General features: G+C 44.7%; 1 protein-coding gene across 1 annotated transcript; it reads right to left on the bottom strand.

The window, feature by feature from the left end:
* Positions 1 to 423: 423 nt before the first annotated feature.
* On the bottom strand, positions 424 to 10138 carry ing2 (inhibitor of growth family, member 2). Its single transcript, XM_068029358.1, has 2 exons — positions 9916 to 10138; positions 424 to 1622 (listed from the first exon to the last, which is right to left on the bottom strand). Exons 1-2 carry the CDS (start codon positions 10049 to 10051, stop codon positions 958 to 960), a joined length of 801 nt encoding a protein of 266 aa, XP_067885459.1. The 5' UTR covers positions 10052 to 10138; the 3' UTR covers positions 424 to 957.
* Positions 10139 to 25532: the final 15394 nt, after the last annotated feature.

Here is a 25532-nt window from a genome sequence, read left to right as displayed (position 1 = left end):
ATTATTCTGGGATAAAAATAGAGTCTATGATTAACCGTATCGGTAATATATTGTGACCTATGGAGAAGTGGAACTAGAAAAACAGTGCACTCCTCCCGCCTTGGTCCTGACACTGTAAAATATATTTTCAATTTCTAAAATGCAATGTCCTTCATAAGAACTTACAATACCCATTTACAATACCCATCATATCGTGACCACATCCTACAGCATTTCAGCCTAACTGAAGTACATTTCTGAACTGTAGTTACTATTACTATGTAGCCAAATGTCGTCATCAATCTGCACACAGCAAGACCCCACAAATATCAAATGAGATAAATGACCAGTTTAACCCATTTTGTGGTCATGGTGTTTGAGGTATGAATGCTGCCCAGGATAGAGAATGCTCTGCTGCTCAAAATAATGCCATCGGAACTGTACTTGCATAAAAAAATTTAACTTCCTGTCCAAGCTATTTATTAAAGTACCACAGACTAAAAATTAACTAAATATAGCTCAAAATCTTAAAGATATTGAAATACTGGGCTGCTATTGTAAACATTAAATCAATATGCATCAGACTAACCTGAAGGACTACAGACTGTACTACAGCTTACATAAAGTATATCTGACCTATCTACTACGGCATTACACTAAGCTTAGATAAGTCATTGCTCCCAGTTCTCACAAAGTAAGAATGGTACTGTCCAGTTTAAATGTTTGCATCTGTGGCTAAAGATTCTAACAGATCTGAATTCAATGATTGAAAACATTTCTGCTCACTTAAAAACTGTTTAAATAAGCATATCTTCACAAATACTATTTTGGTGCGCAAGTCAAAATACATCAGTAAAAATTCAGCACTGTTTAATGCTAAAGTAAAAATTATTGCATAGTTACACAAACAGTTTAAGCTAATATTCTTATACATGATGACAGAAGTAACAAAAATCTTCTTAAAATCTGTGTTAGTCTCTATCTTGACTTCCTATCCTTTTTTGATTTTTCCATGCATTTGTCCATAGTCTTTTCAGTATCACCTCTGCATTTTGGACAGTACCATTTACCTTTTGGCTTGTACGTTAATCCTACACAAGAAAAATGAAACCACTCGATTGGGCATTCATCATTATCGCAACCTATCATTTCACCATAAGACACCTGGTTGCAGAGGCAGTAAGTGGGTTCATTGGGATCGATTGGAAAGTCAATAGGGGAGACTTCCCTTTCTGGTCTAGCTTTAGAACGCTTCTTTTTTGCAGATTTTGATTTCTTCTCTTTAGGTTGCTCCTCTCCCTCTTCAGTTTCATTACCAATATGGCACAATTCACGATTTTCACCGTTTTTCTGTCTACGCGGCCTTCTGGAAGGCCTTTCTGTTTGAGACACCTCCACTTTGACCTTCTCTATAGACTTCTCATGTTCTGTTGGGTCCTCAAAACATTCTGAATGACTATCCATTTCCCTTGCACAATTCTCCACCTGCTCACTCATTTGTGTGACAATCTGAATTTTCTCATCTCCCAGCTCTTGGCTGTTAATTAATGCTCGCTGGAGATGATGCAGCAGTCGTTTCCTTTGAGTGATGTCTGTTTCCTGCTTATACTTTTCATAAGCATCATCAAGCTCCTTTAAAACTTCTGAAAGAGAGAAATAAAAGCTGCGTTTGCAAAAGTATTTAGCAATTAGCATGATGTCATTTTAACATTCATCAGTACTTTGGGCTTTAATCAGTACCCTGTATATTAAAATAAACTCATTATACTACATTTAACCAAATCAACAGAAATTTCTACATGCACAGAACCTAGACAGACACAGTAAGGAACAAACAAGTCCTCTACAGTTTTCCCCAGCTGAGAACTTTTATTCCTGGTCTATCTTTGTCCTTTACTACTACCCTAAATGTGCTCCTCAGTTGATTGCCCTTCCATCTGGCCAACTTCATTCTCTAAAACTAAGTCCAGAACCACACCCTCACTTGTTGGGCTTGTTATGTACTGGTTAAAAAAGTTCCCCTGAATGCCATTTAAGAATTCTGCTCCCTGTGCCTTTCACACAAATTCTATCCCAGTTAATATTAGGGTAGCTGCAACACTGCCCCCCAACCACCTCCCCATTACTGCCTTATTGTTTTTGCACTTCTCAGAGATTTGCCTACATATTTGCTCTTCCATTAACTTCAGTGTTTGGGGATCCACAGTATATTCTTGGGACCTTGGAGTGCATGTCCACAGATCCCTGAAGGTGGCCTGACAGATAGATAAGGTAGTCAAGAAGGCACACAGAATATTTGCCTTTATTAGCTGAGGCATAGAATATAAGGGAGCTTATGTTGTAACTGGAATACTGTGTGCAGTTCTGGTCACCGCAATATAGGAAATATGTGATTGCATTAGAGGGGGCACAGAGGAGATTTATGAGGACATTGCTGGACTGGAGAATTTTAGTTATGAGGAAAGATTGGAAAGACTAGGGTTGTTTTCTTTGGAACAGAGGAGGCTAAGGGGGACCTAATAGAAATGCATCAAATTATGAGGGGTCTAGATGGAATGGATAGGAAGGCCCTATTCCCCTTGTTTTGGGGGCTCCATGCCAGGGGGCATAGATATAGAATAAGAGGTAGGCGGTTTAGACGGGAATTGAGGGGGAAAGTTTTTCAACCAGTGGGTGGTGGCAGTCTGAAATTCACTACCTGAAAGTGCGGTAGAGGCAGAAATCCTCATAACATTTATAAAGTTCTTGGATATGCACTCGAGGTGCCATAACCTACCAAGGCCACAGACCAAAAGCCGGGAAGTGGGACTGAGCTGGATGGCTACTTGTAGACCGGCGCAGACATGACAAATGGCCTCCTTCCACGCTGCAAATTTCTATGATTCAAACTCATACCTATCAGGAAAGATTAACCAGGCTGGGACTCTTTTCTCTAGAAAAGAGAAGACTGAGGGTGGCCTGATAGACAGAGAAGATGCTTCCACTTGTAGGCGAAATGAGCACTGGAGGTCATAAATAGAATTCAGTCACTAATAAATACAATAGGGGATGCAGGAGAAACTTCTTTACCCGGAGAGAGTGGTTTGAATGTGGAACTCGCTACCACAAGTAGTAGTTGAGGTCAATAGCCTGGATGCATTTAAAAGGAGGCTAGATAAACACAGGGAGAAAGGAAGAGAAAGATATGCTGATAGGGTCAGACGAGCAGAAGGAGGCTTGTGTGCAGTATCAATACTGGCATAGACCTGTTGGGCCGAATGGATTGTTTCTGCGCCATAAATACTATGCAAATATTTTAATCCACGTCAGTGATATTAAATAAAACCAATAAGAGCAAAATACCGCGGATGCTGGAACTCTGAAATGAGAACAGAAAGAGCCGGAAATACTCAGCAGGTCAGAGATAAGTTATTACAGCCCTAGGATACTGGGGCCAACCATCCTCAGCTGCATCATTAACTGCTAACAATTCATGTTAAGCTCTTTCAGCTTCAGAAATCATTCACAAAACCAGACCTCTGGTTAAAACAGGGACCCAGGCTAAGAAAATGGCTAATTCAGTGTATTGCAACAGGAACAATTAGGAATCACTGGATAAATTAAAGTACTTCTTGCCACACTTGTATGGCTGTTGAGAGATAGCAAGTCAGGACTGCCCCTTATATATTGTGAAAATTTGTACTACCGGAATGCTTTAAATATTTCAATCTACCCAACAGCTGGGTACAATCATGAATCATTTCTTTTGAAAAGTACACACAAGAGTTTGCATTCCACGTTTTGTTCACACAATGCACACTAAGCTGCGGAATAGACCATTTTATAAAGCACATCATTTATGTTGACCAATTATCTAGGCCACGAGAAAAGTGTCGACAATTTTGTTACAAATTGCGAGGATTTCCACTCCTTTCTTGCTGAGAAATTGCAGACTACCGTGGATAGGTATTGGTACACTCTATTGCTAAATCTACTGGTTCTATTGTTTTAGAAATAGTGCTTAAAGATGGATGAATCTCCTCTCCTAGTCCACATGGCCACCCAGTTTTCATAGTCTCCTTACCTTCAATTGCCAGTTCACACAGGACTAGAATTATCAGTATACCAATACCTTTCTGCAATTGCTCCATATGAAGGAAGGAAAATCATCTACCCAGTCTTCCAGGGGCCTTGTTGATAGGCCCTTCTCTCACCTCTGATCTCCAACCTTTCTCCCTCCTCCCTGTCAATCTATCTGGTCTGTTTTGGATGCTCCTTAGAATGTTCCACTCATGTTCCTCCTTAAATTGCAAGCGCAATGTCCTACAGAATCTTCTTTCCTACACCGATTCCTTCAAGATTCGATAGATAGCCGCATTACCTTTGTTCTCAAAACCACAGCACTCCCAACCGCCATTAGTTTTGACCCTCCCACATTCTTCAGGCTTTTAAAACTCAAGCTGGGAATATTATTTCTCAATATATTTTGTCTGTTTTACTCTTTAACCTTGGTAGTACATTCACTCTTCACGTAGAATTTTCAATTTACGACAGAAGTAATGTAAAAGTCTAGTCTAATTTATTTAAACTTGGGTCCAAGAACATACTGTCTTTTTTACAAAATGGGAAACCTAGGAGATAAACACTATCAGCTGCATCATTCTAAATGTGTTTGTACATCATTGCTCTGTTGGCAGCAGGGGTGAGTTGTCAAATAGTTGGGCTATAGGGAGTTCTTGTTCAGGAATAATATTAGGACATTTAGCCCTTCAGCCTTTTCTGCCATTTAATTAGCTCACTGTTGATCTGTATTTCAATTCCATTTACCGACGTTTGCTTCATATTGCATGATATCCAAAAATGTATTGTTCTGTCTTCAAAATTTTAAACGTCTCAGCATCCACAGTCTTTTGGGAAGGTGCAAAGTGGGAAAGAGTTCAATACCCACTATCCTGAGAGAAAGTGCTTCATGATTTCACTCCTAAATGGCCTAGCTCTAATTTTAAGCTCATGCCTCCTGGTTCTTTATTCCCCATCGGAAGAAACAGTTTATCTATCAATCCTATGGAATCCCATTATCATTTTAAAAACCTTGATTAGATCACCCCTCAACCTTTTAAATTCAAGGGAATACAAGCCAAGTAAATTAAACCTGCCCTCATAATTTAACACTTAAGGCCCTGGTTCACTCCAGTGAATTTGCAGTTTACCTGCATCTACTCACCTAACGAGACCAGTGCCCAAAACTGAAGACAGTACTCCAGATGAGGTCCGACCAAGGCTTTTTGTACAAGTGAACCATCACTGCCTTACTTTTGCATTCCAACTCCCTGAAGATAAAGGCCAACATTCGACTGGCCTTTTTGATTACATTTTGAATCTGTTCATCAACTTTTTTTTTTAAAGTGACTTGTGCACACGGACTCCTAAATCCCTTTGTTCATTTCATCGGTTTATGTTTCTTTGTAACTCCCTGCACCCTTTCAAACAACTTAATATGCCTTCTGAATTAGTGTCACCTGCAAACCTGGATATACACACCTCTAGTCCTTCAAACATTCATGAATATAAAATGGTGAAAAGCTGAGGCCTGGTACAGGTCCTTGGTAAGCACCATTTGCCATATCCTGCCAACAAAAGAACAGCTCCTTTACCGCTACTCTGTCTTCTATCTTCTAATCAATTACCAACTCATTTCACATGGTTACATCCAATTTTGTGAGTTTTCATTTTTGATCATCTCATCCGCAGAACCTTTTCGAATGTCACACAGAAGTCGGTATAGCCAAAATCCACAGAGACTCCTTATCCATTATGATAGTGAACACCTCCAAAAAAATTCAACTAGATTGAACAGACATGACCTCTGACTGTTCAGCTCGCATCCAAATATTCAGGCACTCTGTCTGATAGATTCCAGTAACTTCCCCAGCACTACTGTGTCTGTAATTACCTTGTTTTATACTCCCACCACATCTAACATAATGGAACGACGTGTTCAATTTTGCAATCCAAAAGCCACTATTCCCAAATCTAGAGCGCTTAGGAAAATTACAAATGCATTTTAACTTCCTCACCAGTTCTTTTAATATTCTGGGGCAAAAGAACACCAGATCCCACTATTTTCTCAATTACATTTTTGAGTATTGCTCAAAATACAGTCATGTCAGAGCTTTTCGTCTTGCACTCATCACGACAATACGCAAGAATACCAATATAAGGAAAACAACTTTATGCTGTATGAGAAGAGTGCGCTAATTGGTCGGCAAGTGGACTTTGATTGGTAGAGGCATTGCCATGGAGAATACACCAGTTTATGATGACAATTAACTGCCAAGCTTTGTTTGAAATTTAAACCAGGCAGCTTGACTCTGATTGGTCAAGGCATTGCCTTGAGAAATGAACCAGCAAATGGCTGTCACTGAATTTTGTTTAGCTGAAGCAGGCGCAATGTGTGTACATGTTCTTTCTGTCCGCAAAGAACAGGGCCCTGTGTATTATTATATGTAGCTTCCAGTACGCGCAAATGCACCACACTGTGAGCCCAAATGACAATCTTAAATTGGTTGTCATCGTAATTCTTAGCACACCGAGGATTATTTAGCTGATGTTGTCCAATCACATCTAATGTTAAACAAACACGGTCTGGTTGGGTATGGCCTGTATCTTGCGCGTTGTGAACAGCAGAGGGAACATGTTGTTTGATCCAATCCGCCAGTCTTTGGGATGTACAGCCTATATACCTAACATCAGACTGGCATTGAAATTCATATATCACATAATCATTTGTGAGGTAGGCAGAACATCTTATTGGCTTGACGGCAGCATCCTGTTAAGTGGCGAACACCACACGTGTTGCTACTGCATAGTAGCAACGTGCAACAGCTAGCTTCACCTGTTGCTCAAATTTTTGGGATACATTACCTTTCCAGGGTAATCTGAGGTAGACTGGGCTTAGACCCGTTCATAAATTTGCACGATATACAGCAAGAAATAATCTGATCAGATAGCCAGTGTCACACAAGATACTTAAATACACTAAGTTCCTCCCAATCACTTATACTTAGGTCCCCTAATTCAAGTGGTATTTTGTTCACTTCCATTAAAACGGATAGAGTACCCATTTAATACAGTTGCCATTTCAACATTGTCCATTATAGTCGTATCTGCATCTGTCTTTAATAGACCCACATTGACTTTTCTCATTCAATATATTTATGGAACCTTTTGCTGTTAGCTTCGATATCCCTTGCAAGATTTCTTTTCCTCATTCCTTCTGCACCCCATTATTTCTTTTTATATTTCTTCCAGTCTGCTAGATTCCAATTTTCCTTGTATTTGTGTACATCAATTCACAATTCTTAAACAATGTTGCTGTCCTACTGACTTGAACTGTCATAATTCTTTAGGGTCAGTTAAAGTCACCATATCTACATGCATACATACCCTATTCTGTATTTTTTTTAATTTGGAAATCCTCCATTTCTGGACCAAAATTTGTCCCTGGGAGTATCAGAAATCATGGTTAGGCCTGGTCATATACTGCAGCACTGCTTCAGACAGCACACCCATATGTATATTTACTGCATATTTTATACAACACAACAGACTGTATTTATATAGCAGCTTTAATATAATAAAGCATCAAGGCGCTTCACAGGAGCAAACAAAATTTGACAGTCATATAAGGGGATACTAAGACAGATGACCAAAAGCTTGGTCAAAGAGGTAGGTTTTAAGCTACGTCTTAAAGGAGAGGGGGAGGAGGAGGAGGCATTTAGGGAAGGAATTTTGGCAAATGAAGGCATGGCCACCAATGGTGGAATGATTAAAATTGGGGATGCTCAAGAAGCCAGAATTGGAACAACGCTGATGTCTTGAGGGTTGTAAGGCTACAGGAGATTACTGAGATAGGGAGGGGCGGAGCCATGGAGCAATTTGAAAACAAAGATGAGAAATTTTAAAATCAAGGCTTTGCTTAACCAAGAGTCAATGTAAATCAGTGAGCACAGAGGTAATGGGTGAATGGGACTTGGTGCGAGTTAGGACACTGGCAGATTTGACAACCTCAAATTTACAGAGCGTAGAATGCACAAGGTCAGCCAGCAGCGTATTGAAATGGTCAAATTTAGAAGTAACAAAGGCATGGATGAGGGTTTCAGCAACAGATGAGAGAGAGGTAGGGGCGAGTTGGGCAATGTTAGGTGTGGAATAGGTGGTCTTAGTGATGGCACATGTGCGTAGCTGGAAGCTCATCCTGGGGTCAAATATGACACCGAGGTTGCAAGCAGTCTGATTTGTCTCAGACAGTTGCCAGGGAGAGGGATGAAGCTGGTGATTAGGGAACGGAGTTTCAGGTGGAGATCAAAGACAATGGCTTTCGTTTTCCCAGTATTTAGTTGAAGAAATTTCTGCTCACCCAGTACTGCACGTCAGACAAGCAGTCTGACAATTTAGAGGCAGCGGAGAGGCCAGACATGTGGTGGTGAGGCAGAGCTGGGCGTCATCGTACATGTGGAACCTGAGGTATTTTCCAATGATGTTGCCAAAGGGCAGCACGTAAATGAGAAATAGGAGGCGGTCACAGATAGATCCTTGGGGAACACCAGAGTTAACAGTACAAGTGCAGGAAGAGAAGCCATTACAGGGAATTCTTTGGCTATGACAGGTTAGGCAGGAATGGAACCAGGCAAGCGCACTTCCACCCAGCTGGATGACAGTGGAGAGGTGTTGGAACAGGATGGTGTGATCAACTGTCAGAGGCTGCAAACAGGTCGAGAACGAGGAGGGATAGTTTACCTTTGTCAGTCAAATTAAGCAACCAGTAGCCAATGTTACTGAAAAATGTTTTTGCACAGATCACGAGTAGCACCAACTTGTGTCACATTTGGAGGGCCATTTTGCTTCTGTACCTTCCTCGGGCTTCAAGTGGCTGATTAGCAACCATATCTCAAAATCCGAAATGAAAAGTGCAACAAGTGCGAGAGCAAAGTACAGCGGATGCTGGAAATCTGAAATAAAAACAGAAAATGCTGGAAATGCTCAGCAGCTGTGGCAGCATCTGCAGAGAGAAAAATAGAGTCAGCGTTTCAGAATGACGACTGTTCTGGCAAAAGGCCATCAATCCGAAACGTTAATTCTGTTTCTCTCTCCAGACCCAAGTCTTTCCAACATATTCTGTTTTTATTCAAGCGTTACCAGTTATCTCCACAGCTGGCCAGCCCCTCTCTTGCTGAGCATTTCCATGCTCATTTTTGCTTTTGTTTCAGATTTCCAGCAACTGTTAAATGTTTTGCTTCATTTTCCAGCCGCACAAAGTTTGATATACTGAAACAGTAGTTTTCCCCCATCCCAGTAAGTACAGGGTTGAGCGGTGTCTGAAGCGGAATGTGCAGCTTTAATTCGCTGGGTACTACACACCCAACGCAAGTTGTGGGCTATTTAATTTCAATAAAAGGATGGATTTAGGATCGAGGTGCGTAGAAAGGGCCGGCTCCATCAATATGAAACAAAATCCAAGTCTCAGAGACAAATTTGCCCTGCCTCTAGTTTCCTTCAACCTCCCCCTCAGCAGCACTGGGGAGAGGCAGTAGATGGTGGCCAGGCCGGGGGCACAGCTCCCCGATTATTCATTTCATCCCGGAAGGGAGCAGCGGCTCAATGTGCCGGGAACACGGGGCACTCGCCGACCGGCGATCTCTGAGGCCTCAAATTCCCCGGGTGGTGGGGGCCCCATTAAAATCCCCTCATGAGTGATCCCTTTAATTTGATGCACATATAGTTTAAAAACCTCCGCCCTTAGGACACACTCGCCGGTTACACAGCACCGAGCTCAGTCACTGTGGCCGGGCCCAGCTTCACCCCACAATACACCTCCCCCTCTCAAACGCCGTCTCCACCTTCCACTCTCTTCCCACCACTCCATCTCCCTCTCCCACCCAGCCCCCGGCCACTCACCTCGGTAGCGGGTGTCGATCTCCCTCAGTAGGGAGACGCTGCGCTGCAGCTCGAGGGGAAGCGCCTCCACACTCTCCAGATAATCCTCCACATAGCCGGAGACCCGCGCCTTCGGGCACTGTCCTAGCCCGAGCATAGTGCGGGCAGGAGGCCACAGCTCGGCCTCCGCCAAACAAAACTAACCGCCCAGCCCGACCCGGCCCCGCGCCTGCGCACACGCACCGCCAGCCCCCGAACACGTGATCGCGGGCTTTCTGGGAGCGCCAAAGTTGGGTTTGAAAAAAAAAGCCTTAGCCGGATGTCCCATTGCGTTTATAGTCACTCAGTTTATATATAGCGAATGAGATTTATTCTGAAATTTTTTTAATGCATTTTACCATAGCAACGGGCGGTAAAAGCAAGCATTCTGAGAATGAGCCCCGTGCTGTTGATGTACTCGCGCTCGGTACATTACCTGCGTAACTTCCGGCTGGGACGGCTGACCATCTGCGCTCGCGCGCTCAGTCCGAAGACATCTTGGCGCTTCCAGGCGAACCTTGCAGACGGAATAGTCGCTTTAATGCGAGACATTCGCTGCCCACGGGTCCGGGGACTTTCCCCTAGGCAGACATATAGAGAGAGAGAAACTGTGTTCTCCGTAGGTAGCCTAGTAAGCAGGTCTTCAGAATGCCTATATGGAAAGTTTTACCCCACTCTTATATATGCCATGAGGACAGCAACCACTTTACTGTTGTGGTGTCCAGAGAGGAGTAATGTCACGCAAGCAGGGGGGTGCAAACCATTAGACATAAATTTATTTATAATATATCTTTTGATTTAATGCAAAAATGCGTGCAATAGGTAAGGGCTAGAACTATGAATATATTATGCTAATTACGTTTGCAAACAACCCCCTGTAACAACAGTAAAATGCTGAAACCACTCAGTAGGTCAGACAGGATCTGAAATAAATGCAGACAAGGTAAGAAATTACAAGTGAATAGCATATAAAATGGAATGAGAGGAAAAAGGGAAAACATGCTTCTGGGGTGACCATGCCTTGGGTCAAGAAGTCTGCTAAGGGAACCTTGACTAAAGTGGCAGCAAGGAGTGGTAAGAAGCGGCAGGCGAGTTATTGCATATACATCTACAAAATGATGAAGAAAGCTCACCCCAACACAGGCATCTCCTCCAAGGAGTCTGTGCTCTACGGGCTGTTCCCAGGGATGCACACCGAGATAAACATCAACTGCTGCTGGAGGACTATCAATTTGGTGAAAGACGCCCTTTGGTCTGCCCGAAACTTGCTGGTCTTCCAGCGCAAAGAGTTGTCCACGACCAAATGTTGCAGACTGGCACATTCCAAGGTCCAGGACTACGTGCTGAGGGACGCACTAAAGCTTCGGGCAGCTGCAGCAAAGGCTCAATGGGGAAAGACCACAGTGTAAGGTCCCCCCACCAAGCTGAATGGAGGGGCTGGATCCATGGAAAACTCCTCGAACTGTATCGGGAAAATTTTCATTTGCTGTAAAATGTAAAAATGTATCTGGCATGACAAATGAAATGGAAGGGTTGTGAGGCAACTCATGAAGGAAACTGACCTCCTTTGCACTGTTTGTAATTTTTGACTTGGTGCTGTTTGAAACTGTTTGGTAATGTATTTTTTTACAGATTTTTATGAATAAAGTATATTTTGGAAATAAAAAAAAATCTCCTCCGAGGCCTTGAGCACGGACCTCCAAAAAGCATTTGATAAAGTGCCACACAACAGACTTGTGAAGCATAGTTATAGCTCATGGAATAAAAGAAACAGTAGCAACATCGATACAAAATTAGCTGAGTGACAGGAAACAGAGAGGAGTGGTTAATGGATGTTTTTCGCACTGGAGAAGGTTTGTAGTGGAGTTCCCCAAGGTTTGGTGTTCGGACCCTTGCTGTTGGTGATATAAATGACCTAGACCTTGGTGTAATTTCAAAGTTTGCGACTGATACAAAATTTGGAAACATTGTGAACTGTGAGGATAGTGTAGGACTTCAAAAGGACATGGACAAGTTGGTGGATGAGTGGACAGTTGAAATTTAATGCAGAGAAGTGTGAAGTGCTTTATTTTGCTAGGAAGAATGCGGAGAGATAATATAAAATAAAAGGTGCAATTCTAAAGAGGTGCAGAAACGCCAATAAACATGTGGTTTTTGGGGCAGTTTTTCCAATTTGCACATTTCCAGGACTGCCTAAGGGGGCTTTGATCTTGTTGAGGTCTGCAGTGGGTGGGGGGGGGAGGTTAGGTTTAATTAGCCCTAGGTTGGAGTTCTGTTCAGGGGTAGTGGTAGTGGGCAGTTCCACTCTGAACTCTCTTTCAGTGCCTTGATGAGACATGCAAGGTCTTTTCACCTCAGGGGATGGTTGGTTCCCTTTTGTCCTGTCTGTGGGGGACAATTCTTTGCTAATCTTGCCTTTGACCTCTGGGACACTCCTGCTTGCAGGTATTTGTCCTGGCTCTACTGCGCTCCCCTGTCACACTTCGACTAGGTGAGGCATCACCCTCACAGTTTCTCTGCCCTCTTCAGGACTTTCTTTGTCTCTGCAGGTGCCTGTAAATGCTGTTAGCAACTCTGGTGGGGTGCTTCTAGTGTCTGCATTTACATAGGAGGATGTGGGGCCTAATGTTTCAAACATTGACCGGACAATAGGGGTTTTCATCCGGGATTCCTCCCAGACTTCCTTTGATCTGCCCTTTTGGTCCTTTTTTTCCCCTTTCCTTTCTAACCTGTTGCCAGCCTTGTGCCTGTCTGTCCCCTTTTGTTTCCGCAGGGGTCCCTTACAGTTCACCAGCCCTCTGCTGGAGGATCCTCGAAACACCGATACAGGACTTGGGGTGCAGATTTCACTGTAGGTTGGGATTTCCCCTCAACCTCGCACATGTGGCAACTCCTGCAGTACTCCACCACATCTTTGTGGAGTTTTGGCCAGTCATACTGCTGTCTTATGCGGGCTTTGGTTTTTCATATACCGACATGTATAGCCATTGGAATCTCATGGGCCATGCTTACTATTTCTCTCTGGTAACTGGTGAACCACTGTCCATTGCTTGTTCTCAGGTCTGTGAGGAGAACACCATTTCCTCATCAGTACCACATTCTTTAAATAGTAGCAATTAGGGACTCCCTCTGCTTCAATTTCAGACTGGGCAGCCTGTTCTAACTCTCTCAATACTGGGTCAGCTCACTGAACCTCAGCTAGGGAAGATTTATTTAACATTCCCTGGGTCTTCTAACTTTCCAAAGAAAGTCTCAGATAGACAGACCTCATGGTCATCTGCCTATAGTGTCAGTTCAGTCTCCTCTGGGGGAGCTGGTTTGATCATGGCCTGATTCATTACACATTCAGGGAAACTGCAGGGGACCGTCTCCTGCCACTGCCCTGTCTCTCTGACCTCCTGCGGTCTCTCTTTCTCTACTGGGAAAGCTACCATCTTCACCCCCACCAGATCATTACCTAGGAGGAGGTCAACCCCGTCCACAGGCAAACTAGGGACAATCCCTACGGTCACCGGTCCCGAAACTAGGTCGCACTCCAAGTGCACCCGGTGTAAAGGTACAGGCATACACTGCCCTCCAATACCATTCACCACCATTCTGGAGTTTACTGGACTCTCTGGGGAAAAGGTCAGGCCTTTTCCCAGTAAAAGGAATCCAGTGGCCGCTGTGTCCCTGAGGATTACTGTGGGCTTGTTTGCCCCACTCGTGGGGTATGGGGTTACTCTCCCTTCAGACACAAAACCCTGATAACCTTCAAAAATCCTATTAAATGTTCCTGCACTTGCAGCGGTAGACTTCCTGGGTCTCACTTTTACTGCAGTTAAAGCCACAGCTTGTTCTGCTGTGCTTTCCATCAGGTTCCCTTTTTCACTGAGCGGGTGTGCCCTGATTAATGCTACAGGTTTTCCCTTTAGTTTCCAGCAGTCAATTCTTAAATGCCCTGCTTTATTACAATGGAAGCACCCAGTTCCGAAGAAGGGTCACTGACCCGAAACGTTAACTCTGCTTCTCTTTCCACAGATGCTGCCAGACCTGCTGAGTGAATCCAGCATTTCTTGTTTTTGTCACAGGTCTCTGGGTTTCACTTTTGCTCACAGCACCTTCCTTTTTGGCTAGAGGAGGGCCCCCTTTGTTCCCTGCTTTACTTTCCCTCTCAGGACTGCTTGGGCTTCTATCACCTTCCCACCCTTTGTCCTTTTCGGATCTGTGGGGGTGATTAGGAAAGATTTTCCTCTGGGAAACCGACTTATAAATGAGAGCAAACTCATTGGCCAGGACTGCGGCTTGCCGGGCTTTGTGAGCCTTTTGTTCCTCCACATGTGTCTTTATGGAGAGCGGGAGAAAGTTTTTAAATTCCTCGAACAAAAATTACTTCTCTTGAGAATTTCATAGCTGTGCTGTACTTTAAGAGCCCTCAGCTACTGGTCAAAAGGCAGCTGCTTATTTCTCTCAAACTCCGGTAAGTTTTGTCTGTTTATCAACTTGCTTCTTGAGGGTTCTAAACTTTTGGCAATAGGCTTCCGGTACTAACTCATTTGCCCCGAGGATAATATTTTTTATCAGTTCATAATCTGATGAACTCTCATCTGGCAACATGGAATAAACCTCACTGGCTTTTCCTATTAATTTACTCTGTAACAGCAGAGTCCAAGCCTCAGCTGGCCACTTTAACTGCCTTGCCAGTTTTAACAATTTTGTACCCAGCCCTGAATTACGCTCCTCCATATTGACCATGCTTTCACTCAGGTTACTCTGTCACCCCTAGTTAACACAAGTCATCTCAGCTCTCTTTCTTTGCATTCTTTCTGGAAGGTTCTTTCTCTCTCTCCTCTCTCTCTTTCTCTTTCCCTATCTTCTAATTCCAGTTTCCTCTGTTCCAACAGTATCTTCGCTAGCAATAGCCTGTCTGGGTCCACTTCTAACCCCGTTTCTGTTGTTTCAGATTCAAGGGAAAAATGGTTGGCCAGGAGTCTTAGGAGTTCAGACTTCCTAGCCTTGCCACATACAGTGATCCCACACTGCACAGCCATTTTCCTCAACTCCTCCATAGACAGTGCTTTTAACTTATCCCAAGTTACTTCACCCTGGCTTGGGGAGCTACTAGCTTCAGTTACAGACATGTTAGTATTCAATCACACACAACCACAAGAAAACCTGTCTTGAAATCTTTTCTCTTTTGTTTGAACAAAGAACAAAGAACAGTACAGCACAGGAACAGGCCATTCGGCCTCCCTACGCCGATCTTGATGCCTGCCTAAACTAACACCTTCTGCACTTCCGGGGCCCATATCCCTCTATTCCCTTCCTATTCATATATTTATCAAGATGTCTCTTAAACGTCGCTATCGTATCTGCTTCCACCACCTCCCCTGGCAGCAAGTTCCAGGCACTCACCACCCTCTGTGTAAAAAACTTGCCTCGCACATCCTCTCTAAACTTTGCCCCTCGCGCCTTAAACCTATGTCCCCTAGTAACTGACTCTTTCACCCTGGGAAAAAGCTTCTGACTATCCACTCTGTCCATGCCGCTCATAACTTTGTAAAACTCTATCATGTCGCCCCTCCACCTCCGTCGTTCCAGTGAAAACAATCCGAGTTTTTCCAACCTCTCCTCATAGCTAATGCCCCGCAGACCAGGCAACATCCTGGTAACCCTCCTCTGTACCCTCTCCAAAGCCTCCATGTCCTTCTGGTAGTGTGGCGACCAGAATTACACGCAGTATTCTAAGTGTGGCCCAACTAAGGTTCTGTACAGCTGCAACATGACTTGCCAATTTTTATACTCTATGCCCCGACCGATGAAGGCAAGCATGCCGTATGCCTTCTTGACTACCTTATCCACCTGTGTTGCCACTTTCAGTGACCTGTGGACCTGTACGCCCAGATCTCTCTGCCTGTCAATACTCCTAAGGGTTCTGCCATTTACTTATACCTCCCACCAGCATTAGACCTTCCAAAATGCATTACCTCACATTTGTCCGGATTAAACTCCATCTGCCATTTCTCCGCCCAAGTCTCCAACCGATCTATATCCTGCTGTATCCTCTGACAATCCTCATCATTATCCGCAACTCCACCAACCTTTGTGTCGTCCGCAAACTTACTAATCAGACCAGCGACATTTTCCTCCAAATCATTTCTATATACTACAAACAGCAAAGGTCCCAGCACTGATCCCTGCGGAACACCACTAGTCACATCCCTCCATTCAGAAAAACACCCATCCACTGTTACCCTCTGTCTTCTGTGACTGAGCCAGTTCTGTATCCAACTTGCCAGCTCACCTCTGATCCCGTGTGACTTCACTTTTTGCACCAGTCTGCCATGCGGGACCTTGTCAAAGGCTTTACTAAAGTCCATATAGACAACATCCACCGCCCTTCCCTCATCAATCATCTTCGTCACTTCCTCAAAAAACTCAATCAAATTAGTGAGACACGACCTCCCCTTCACAAAACCATGCTGTCTCTCGCTAATAAGTTCGTTTGTTTCCAAATGGGAGTAAATCCTGTCCCGAACAATCCTCCAATTGGGATCAATTTGGTTTCTCACTTCCAATTTCTCGTTTGTCTGTGTGTAAAATTTCGGGCTCTTGCCCCCAAATTTCTGTTACGACCAGATGAGAAGGGGTCTAGGGGGTTCCCTCTCAGCCTTTGCCCGGTTTAACCATAACAGGGTTTAATTTTAAAACGTGTTTTTAGCTCCCCCTTAGCATCCTTCTTCACTGCTCCAATTGTAAGGCAAAGAAATCAATTCAGGCAGGTTTTCTTAGATTTTAAACAAGAAAGGTAGAAGTTTATTAATCTTAAACTCTAATCCGGTTACCGACTACGAATATGCGATACAACCACGCTAGCACGCATACGCGATAAACACACAAGCAGATAGAGACAGTAAAGTAGAAAAGAATAAAGGGGAAAAGTTTGAGGTAACAGATGGGTTTCTATTTTACTGTCCTTTGAGTTTGCTGTGAAGTCTTTGGTTGCTGGTCAGACTTGCAATTCGTTGGGACCCAGTGCTTGCTTCAACTTGTTTCGAGGTCGGAGTCTTTTCTCTCTTGAGGTTTACATGTCTTCCGTGGGTCCGGTGGCTTGGGAAAAAGTGAGAGAGAGAGAAAGGCGTCCTTGCTCCAGGTTCCAGTTCAAACAGCCTTCTGCCTCTTTCTCTGTGGCACAATTCAAAAATCCCTAGTCATGTGACTAGCTGGTTTAACCACTTCTGTTTGTGGATTCTACCATCTTAGCAGTCATCCTGGAATGTGAGCTTCCTCACCTTCAATGTCTGGTGATCACAGCCCATTTTGGGTTAAGTGGACCAAGGAATAGTCCTTTGTCTCTCCAAGCACTGTCTGTTCGTATGAAAATGTTTTTTCAAGCCAAGTGTCTGGTGATTTTTTTTTAACAAGTCCTTTCTTTACTCCAGCAACAGTTTAAAATCAATGTTCATATGACAAAATTAATATGCCGCATTCTTGGCAGGTGGGGGTCTGCATAACACTGGTTTAGCCTCAACTGGAGTATTGTGCCCAGTTCTGGCCCCACACTTTAGGAAAAATGTGAAGGCATTAGAGAAACTGCAGAAAAGGTTCACGAGAATGGTTCCAGAGATGAGGAACTTCAGTTATATCAGGAACGTCAAGTATATGGATAGATCGGAGAAGTTGGGTCTGTTTTCTTTGGAGGAGAGAAGGTTGAGAGGAGATTTGATAGAGGTGTTCAATATTGTGAGTGGACTGGGCAGAGTAGATAGGGAAAAATTGTTCCCATTGGTGGAGGGATCGAGAACAAAAGGGCACAGATTCAAGAAAATTGGCAAAAGAAGCAATGGTGACATGAGGAACAACTTTTTCATGCAGCGAGTGGTTAGGGTCTGGAATGCACTGCCTGATATTGTGGTGGAGGCAGGTTCAATCGAGGCATTCATTTGTTTTTTTATTTGTTTGTGGGATGTAGGCGTCACTGGCTGTGGCACCATTTATTGCCCATCCCTAATTGCCCTTGAGAAGGTGGTGGTGAGCTGTCTTCTTGAACCGCTGCAGTCCTTGAGATGTAGCTACACCAACAGTGCTGTTATGAAGGAAGTTCCAGGACTTTGATCCGGCGACAGTGAAGGAATGGCGATATAGTTCCAAGTCAGGATGGTGTGTGGCTGGGAGGGGGACTTGCAGGTGGTGGTGTTCCCATGCATCTGTTGCTCTTGTCCTTTTTGACGGTTTGGAAGGTGCTGTCTAAGGAGCATTGGTGAGTTGCTGCAGTGCATCTTGTAGATGGTACACATGCTTCCACTGTGCGTCGGTGGTGAAGGGAATTCAAGTGGAAATTGGCTTATTATCTGAAGAGGGGAGAAGGCAGGGGTGTGGCACTCAGTCAACTGATCCTTTGGAGAGCTAGCAGAGACACGATGGGCTGAATGGCCTCCTAATGTGCTGTAACAATTCTGTGATTCTGAGTGCCATGAATTCCTTTGTGAACAATATTTTCCATACATTGTGGGTGAGGCTTCCTGTCTGTCTCATTACAACAAACGCCACACGATCAGCCTCTGAGACCCAGACGACCATGCGGCTTGCTGTTGCCCATTGAGCTGGCCAAGCACACTCTGTTGCATGGGAAATAGGTGGTGACCAAATACACCAGCTTGAAATAAAACTCCATGATGTTCTGAAAAACACAAGTGAAGTAAAATGACCTGTAAGGTATTTTAAAGAAGAAAAAGATATGGTTACATTTTATGAGCATGTTCGAATTCTCTCCAGTCAGGTTTCCATCCCTGTCAGAGCCCTGAAACTGCACTAATTAAACTCACAAATGACTTTTTGACTGTGACCTTGGTGCATTATCCATTTTTGACCTCTGCAGCTTTAACATAGCTGATCACACCATTCTCCTAGAGACCAGATACACGACCACCTGTCTGCAACACCATGTCAATATTTTTATGTACGTGCTTCCTGATAACCTTTTGGGCTCGTCTATGCTGCCTAGCCTGTGGGCCTCCATTTGCCACTTCCTTAACCATTCTCTCACCTCCATTTTTGATTCCCTTGTCTCCAACAAGGCGTCTATTCTCTCCTAGATGTTCCACCGAGTATAGCGTCTATCTTTGCTGCCTCAGGTCCACGAGGTGACTTGAGCATATCCAGCTGTCAAGCACGGAAGTAGCTGTGATGAAATCAACAATGAAATGGAAGAATTATGATTTTTAAAATGTCAACTGCTAAACAAAATTACAAGAACATGAACACTTATACACTTACCTTCCTGGAGAGGAACAGACCTGCGGGAAGAACACAGAGTGAGGAGCGGATAAATAGAGCCCGAGGATCGCGGCCTAGAGCGCTTATCTTCCGGGAGAGCATCAGGGAGGAGCAGACCTGCGGGAAGAACATGGAGCGGGGTGTGGATAAATAGAGCCTGAGGATCGTGGCCTAGAGCACTTAACTTCCAGGAGAGGAGCAGACTTGAGGGAAGAACACCGGGCGAGGAGCGGATAAATAGAGTCCGAGGATCACGGCTTAGAGCACTTATCTTCTGGGAGAGCAGCAGAGAGGAGCTGACCTGCCGGAAGAACATGGAGTGGAGTGTGGATAAATAGAGCCCAAGGATCACGGCCTAGAGCACTTACCTTCTGGGAGAACAGCGGAGAGGAGTCCAGGCACACTGGGCTTGAAAACAAAGTGAGCAGTGATGTCACAGGAAAGCTCCAAGATGATTGGTTGGTGAGTAATTGCTGTTTGGGAATAATTCTAAATAGCTGGGCTAGTACAAGACTGTTAGGATGCATGTGTAAATAGCTTAATAATAAGGAACAAGTGAGTAGCTTTTTTTTTTAGTAAGGTTTATTTTAACTAGTGAACTGAATTGATTTTTAGTAGGATTTATCAGTACTAGTAAGGTTTTATTTATAATTCTCAGCTGTTGTCATATTGGTAAGGTTTGTTTAACAGTAGCAAAGGGTCAACTAATAAATAAAGGAATGGCAGGGTTGCTTCAACCTCGAGAGTGCACCTCCTGTGCTATGTGGGAGCTCCAGGATGCTTCCCGTATCCTGGAGAATCAAATTGTGCAGGAAGTGTCGTCAATTGAAGCAGCTTGAGCTCCGGGTTTTGGAACTTGAGCGGCAGCTGGCAACACTGCGGTGCATTCATGAGGATGAGAGCTACATGGAAAGTACCTTCATAGATGTGATCACGCCACAGCTTAAGAGTATGCAGGGAGAGAGGGAATGGGTGACCACCAGACAATCAAAAGAATCAGGCAGGTATGCAGGAGACCCCTGACTGCATCTCACTCTCCAACAGGTATTCAGTTCTGAATACTGAGGAAAGTGATGCTTCACCTGGGGAGTGTAACCAGAGCCAAGTCCATGGCACCACGGGTGGCTCAGCTGCACAGGGGGGTACAGGGAAGACTGGAAGAACCGTAGTGATATGGTCAATAGTCAGGGGAACAGATAGGCGTTTCTGTGGCTGCACAAAATGAATCCAGGATGATGTGTTGCCTCGCTGGTGCCAGGGTCAAGGATGTCACTGAGCGGCTGCAGAGCATCCTGAAGGGGGAGGGTGTGACAGCCAGCAGTTTTGGTCCACATCGGAGCCAACGACATAGTTAGAAAGAGGGATGTGGTTTTGCAGTCAGAATTTAGGGAGCTAAGTAAGAAATTAGCAAGCAGGACCTCACAAGTAGTAATCTCCCGATTACTCCCAGTGCCACACGTAAGTGAGTATAGAAATAGAAGGATAAGACAGATGAATGTGTGGCTGGAAAGATGGTGCAGGAGGGAGGGCTTCAGAATCCTGGGACATTGGGACCAGCTCTGGGAGAGATGGGATCTGTACAGGCCCGACGGGCTGCACCTAAACAGAGCTGGACTGAGTTCCTTGCAGGACATTTTGCTAGTGCTGTTGGGGAGGGTTTAAACTAGTTTGGCAGGGGGATGAGGACCTGAGGGTAGACTCAGCTGGGACAAAATCAGAAATTAAAATGGAAGGCGGAAAATTAATGGATGAGTCTGGAAGACAGAGGAAACGAGGGTTAGAAAATTTAAAAAAAAGAGTTTAGCAGTGCTCAAGGGTATCTATTTCAATGCAGGGGGTATAGCAAATAAAGCAGATGAGCTGAGGGCACAGATAGACATGTGGCAGTATGATATCATAGCTATTACAGAAACATGGCTTAAGGAGGGACAGGAATGGCAACTCAACGTTTCTGGTTGCAGGGTTTTCAGACGCAATAGGGAAGGGGATAAGAAAGGATGGGATTGGCAATTTTGGTCAAGGAAACTATTACAGCTGTGAAGAGGGATGATATGTTGGAAGCTTCATCAAATGAGGCCATATGGATTGAGCTATGGAACAAAAAAGGGGCAATCACACTGCTGGGAAGTGTCCTGTAGACCCCCAAACAGTCAGGGAGATAGAAGAGCAGATATGTAGGCAAATCTCTGAGAAGTGCAAGAACATTAGGGCAGTAATAGTAGGGGATTTTAATTACCCCACGATTAACTGCAATAGTTTTAGTGTGAAAGAAGTTGAGGGAGCAATCTTTTGTCTTTTGGGCCTCCTTATCTCGAGAGACAATGGATACGCGCCTGGAGGTGGTCAGTGGTTTGTGAAGCAGCGCCTGGAGTGGCTATAAAGGCCAATTCTGGAGTGACAGGCTCTTCCACAGGTGCTGCAGAGAAATTTGTTTGTTGGGGCTGTTGCACAGTTGGCTCTCCCCTTGCGCCTCTGTCTTTTTTCCTGCCAACTACTAAGTCTCTTCGACTCGCCACAATTTAGCCCTGTCTTTATGGCTGCCCGCCAGCTCTGGCGAATGCTGGCAACTGACTCCCACGACTTGTGATCAATGTCACACGATTTCATGTCGCGTTTGCAGACGTCTTTATAACGGAGACATGGACGGCCGGTGGGTCTGATACCAGTGGCGAGCTCGCTGTACAATGTGTCTTTGGGGATCCTGCCATCTTCCATGCGGCTCACATGGCCAAGCCATCTCAAGCGCCGCTGACTCAGTAGTGTGTATAAGCTGGGGGTGTTGGCCGCTTCAAGGACTTCTGTGTTGGAGATATAGTCCTGCCACCTGATGCCAAGTATTCTCCGAAGGCAGCGAAGATGGAATGAATTGAGACGTCGCTCTTGGCTGGCATACGTTGTCCAGGCCTCGCTGCCGTAGAGCAAGGTACTGAGGACACAGGCCTGATACACTCGGACTTTTGTGTTCCGTGTCAGTGCGCCATTTTCCCACACTCTCTTGGCCAGTCTGGACATAGCAGTGGAAGCCTTACCCATGCGCTTGTTGATTTCTGCATCTAGAGACAGGTTACTGGTGATAGTTGAGCCTAGGTAGGTGAACTCTTGAACCACTTCCAGAGCGTGGTCGCCAATATTGATGGATGGAGCATTTCTGACATCCTGCCCCATGATGTTCGTTTTCTTGAGGCTGATGGTTAGGCCAAATTCATTGCAGGCAGACGCAAACCTGTCGATGAGACTCTGCAGGCATTCTTCAGTGTGAGATGTTAAAGCAGCATCGTCAGCAAAGAGGAGTTCTCTGATGAGGACTTTCCGTACTTTGGACTTCGCTCTTAGACGGGCAAGGTTGAACAACCTGCCCCCTGATCTTGTGTGGAGGAAAATTCCTTCTTCAGAGGATTTGAACGCATGTGAAAGCAGCAGGGAGAAGAAAATCCCAAAAAGTGTGGGTGCGAGAACACAGCCCTGTTTCACACCACTCAGGATAGGAAAGGGCTCTGATGAGGAGCCACCATGTTGAATTGTGCCTTTCATATTGTCATGGAATGAGGTGATGATACTTAGTAGCTTTGGTGGACATCCGATCTTTTCTAGTAGTCTGAAGAGACCACGTCTGCTGACGAGGTCAAAGGCTTTGGTGAGATCAATGAAAACAATGTAGAGGGGCATCTGTTGTACACGGCATTTCTCCTGTATCTGACGAAGGGAGAACAGCATGACAATAGTCGATCTCTCTGCACGAAAGCCACACTGTGCCTCAGGGTAGACGCGCTCGGCCAGCTTCTGGAGCCTGTTCAGAGCGACTCGAGCAAAGACTTTCCCCACTATGCTGAGCAGGGAGATTCCACGGTAGTTGTTGCAGTCACCGCGGTCACCTTTGTTTTTATAGAGGGTGATGATGTTGGCATCGCGCATGTCCTGGGGTACTGCTCCCTCGTCCCAGCACAGGCATAGCAGTTCATGTAGTGCTGAGAGTATAGCAGGCTTGGCACTCTTGATTATTTCAGGGGTAATGCTGTCCTTCCCAGGGGCTTTTCCGCTGGCTAGGGAATCAATGGCATCACTGAGTTCCGATTTGGTTGGCTGTATGTCCAGCTCATCCATGACTGGTAGAGGCTGGGCTGCATTGAGGGCAGCCTCAGTGACAGCATTCTCCCTGGAGTACAGTTCTCGGTAGTGCTCAACCCAGCGGTCCATCTGTTTGCGTTGGTCAGTGATTATGTCCCCCGATTTAGATTTGAGGGGGGTGATCTTCTTGATGGTTGGCCCAAGAGCTCTCTTCATGCCATCATACATTCCTCTGATGTTTCCGGTGTCTGAGGCCAGCTGGATATGACTGCATAGGTGTTGCCAGTAGTCGTTTGCGCAACGCCTAGCTGTTCTTTGTGCAGTACTTCTGGCTGCTTTAAGTGCTGCGGATGTTAAATCGCTGGGGGCTTTCTTGTAGTTCAAAAGTGCAATGCGCTTAGCGGCTATGACAGGTTCCAGCTCTTCATTATGAGATTGAAACCAGTCTGCATTTCTCTTCGCACTTTTGCCGTAGGTGGTCAAAGCTGACTCATAGATGGCGTCTCTGATGTGGGCCCACTTGGTCTCAGCATCCCCTGTGGGAGTGTTTTGAAGGGCTGTTACAAGTGAATTTAGAAATTTTTGTAACAGCTGTGGGTGAGAAATTCTGCTCGTGTTGATGCGCGGGTGGCCCTTCTGCTTGGAATGATGCAACTTCTTTGGTCTGAGTCTAACCTTGCTGCACACCTTTTCTTGAGGTATATTCAGGAGAACTTTTTTGCCCAGTATGTAGCAAGTCCAACAAGAGAGGGTGCAGTTTTAGACTTAGTTTTAGGAAATGAAATGAAGATGGGCAGATGGAAGGAGGGGCAGTGGGAGAGCATTTTGGTGGTGGTGATCATAATTCAGTCAGTTTTAACATAATTATGGAAAAGGACAGAGATAGAACAGGAGTTAAGAGTTCTCAAGTGGGGCAAGGTGAGTTTTACTAAACTGAGGAGTGATTTAGCGAAAGTGGACTGGAAACAGCTACTTGAAGGTAAATCAGTGTCAGAGCAGTGGGAGGCATTCAAAGGGGAGATTCAAAAGCTTCAGGGTAAACATGTTCCCACAAAGAAAAGGATGAGGTGGCCAAATCTATAGCCCCATGGATGTCAAGGAGCCTACAGGGTAAGATAAGGCAGAAAAGGAAAGCTTATGTCCGATACCGAGAACTCAAAACTACAGAAAGCCGAGAGGAGTATAGAAAGTGGAGGGGTGAAATCAAAAAGGAAATTAGGAAAGCAAAGAGAGGGTATGAAAGAATATTGGCAAGCAAAATCAAGGTGAACCCAAAGATGTTTTTATCAAAACATTAAGAGGATAACTAAGGAGAGAGTAGGGCCCATAAAAGATCAAAAAGGTAACCTATGTGCAGGGGCAGAAGATATTGTTGGTATGTTTCTTAATGAATACTTTGCATCTGTCTTCACAAAAGAGGGGGGCGATGCAGATATTGTAGTTAAGGAGGAAGAGTGTGAAGTATAGGTTGTGATAAACATAGGGAGCAAGGAAGTATTAATGGGATTAGCATCCTTGAAAGTTGATAAATCACCAGGGCCAGATGAAATGTTAAAAGAAGCAAGAGAGGAAATAGCAGAGGGTCTGACCATCATTTTCCAGTCCTCACTGAATACAGGTATGGTGCCAGAGGATTGGAAAATTGCTAATGTTGTACCTCTTTAAAAAGGGAGCAAAGGATATGCCAAATAATTACAGGCCAGTCAGTCTAACCTCAGCAGTGGGCAAATTATTGGACTCTATTCTGAGAGACTGGATAAATTGTCACTTGGAAAGGCACAGGTTAATCAAGGATAGTCAGCATGGATTTGTTAAGGGAAGATCTTGTTTGACCAACTTGATCACATTTTTTGAAGAAATAACGAGGAAGATAGATGAGGGTCGTGCAGTTAATGTGGTCTACATGGATTTTAGCAAGGCTTTTGACAAGGTCCCACATGGCAGTCTGGTTAAAAAATAAAATCCCATGGGATCCAGGGAAATGCAGCAAGGTGGATACAAAATTGGCTCAGTGGCAGGAAACAAAGGGTAATTGTTGACGGCTGCATTAGCAACTGGAGGGCTGTTTCCAGTGGAATTCTGCAGGGCTCAGTACTGGGTCCCCTGCTTTTTGTGGTGTATATTAACGGTTTGGGCGTAAATGTAGGGGGCATGATCAAGAAGTTTGCGGACAACACAAAGGTTGGCCTTGTAGTAGATAGCGAGGAGGATAGCTGTCGGCTGCAGGAAGATATTGATGGTCTGGTCAGATGGGCATAAAAGTGGCAAATGGAATTCAA

The sequence above is a fragment of the Heterodontus francisci genome, chromosome 4, assembly GCF_036365525.1.
Source record: "Heterodontus francisci isolate sHetFra1 chromosome 4, sHetFra1.hap1, whole genome shotgun sequence".
Taxonomy (NCBI): Eukaryota; Metazoa; Chordata; class Chondrichthyes; order Heterodontiformes; family Heterodontidae; genus Heterodontus; species Heterodontus francisci.
This window is presented reverse-complemented; position numbering and strand designations above follow the sequence as displayed.

Bases quoted from the DNA above. Each gene is read 5' to 3' on its own strand.
- ing2 (XM_068029358.1), bottom strand. From the start codon at position 10,051: ATGCTCGGGCTAGGACAGTGCCCGAAGGCGCGGGTCTCCGGCTATGTG. The intron at 1,623-9,915 runs GTGAGTGGCCGG...TCTCTCTTTCAG, and splicing joins GATCGACACCCGCTACCGAG to AAGTTTTAAAGGAGCTTGAT.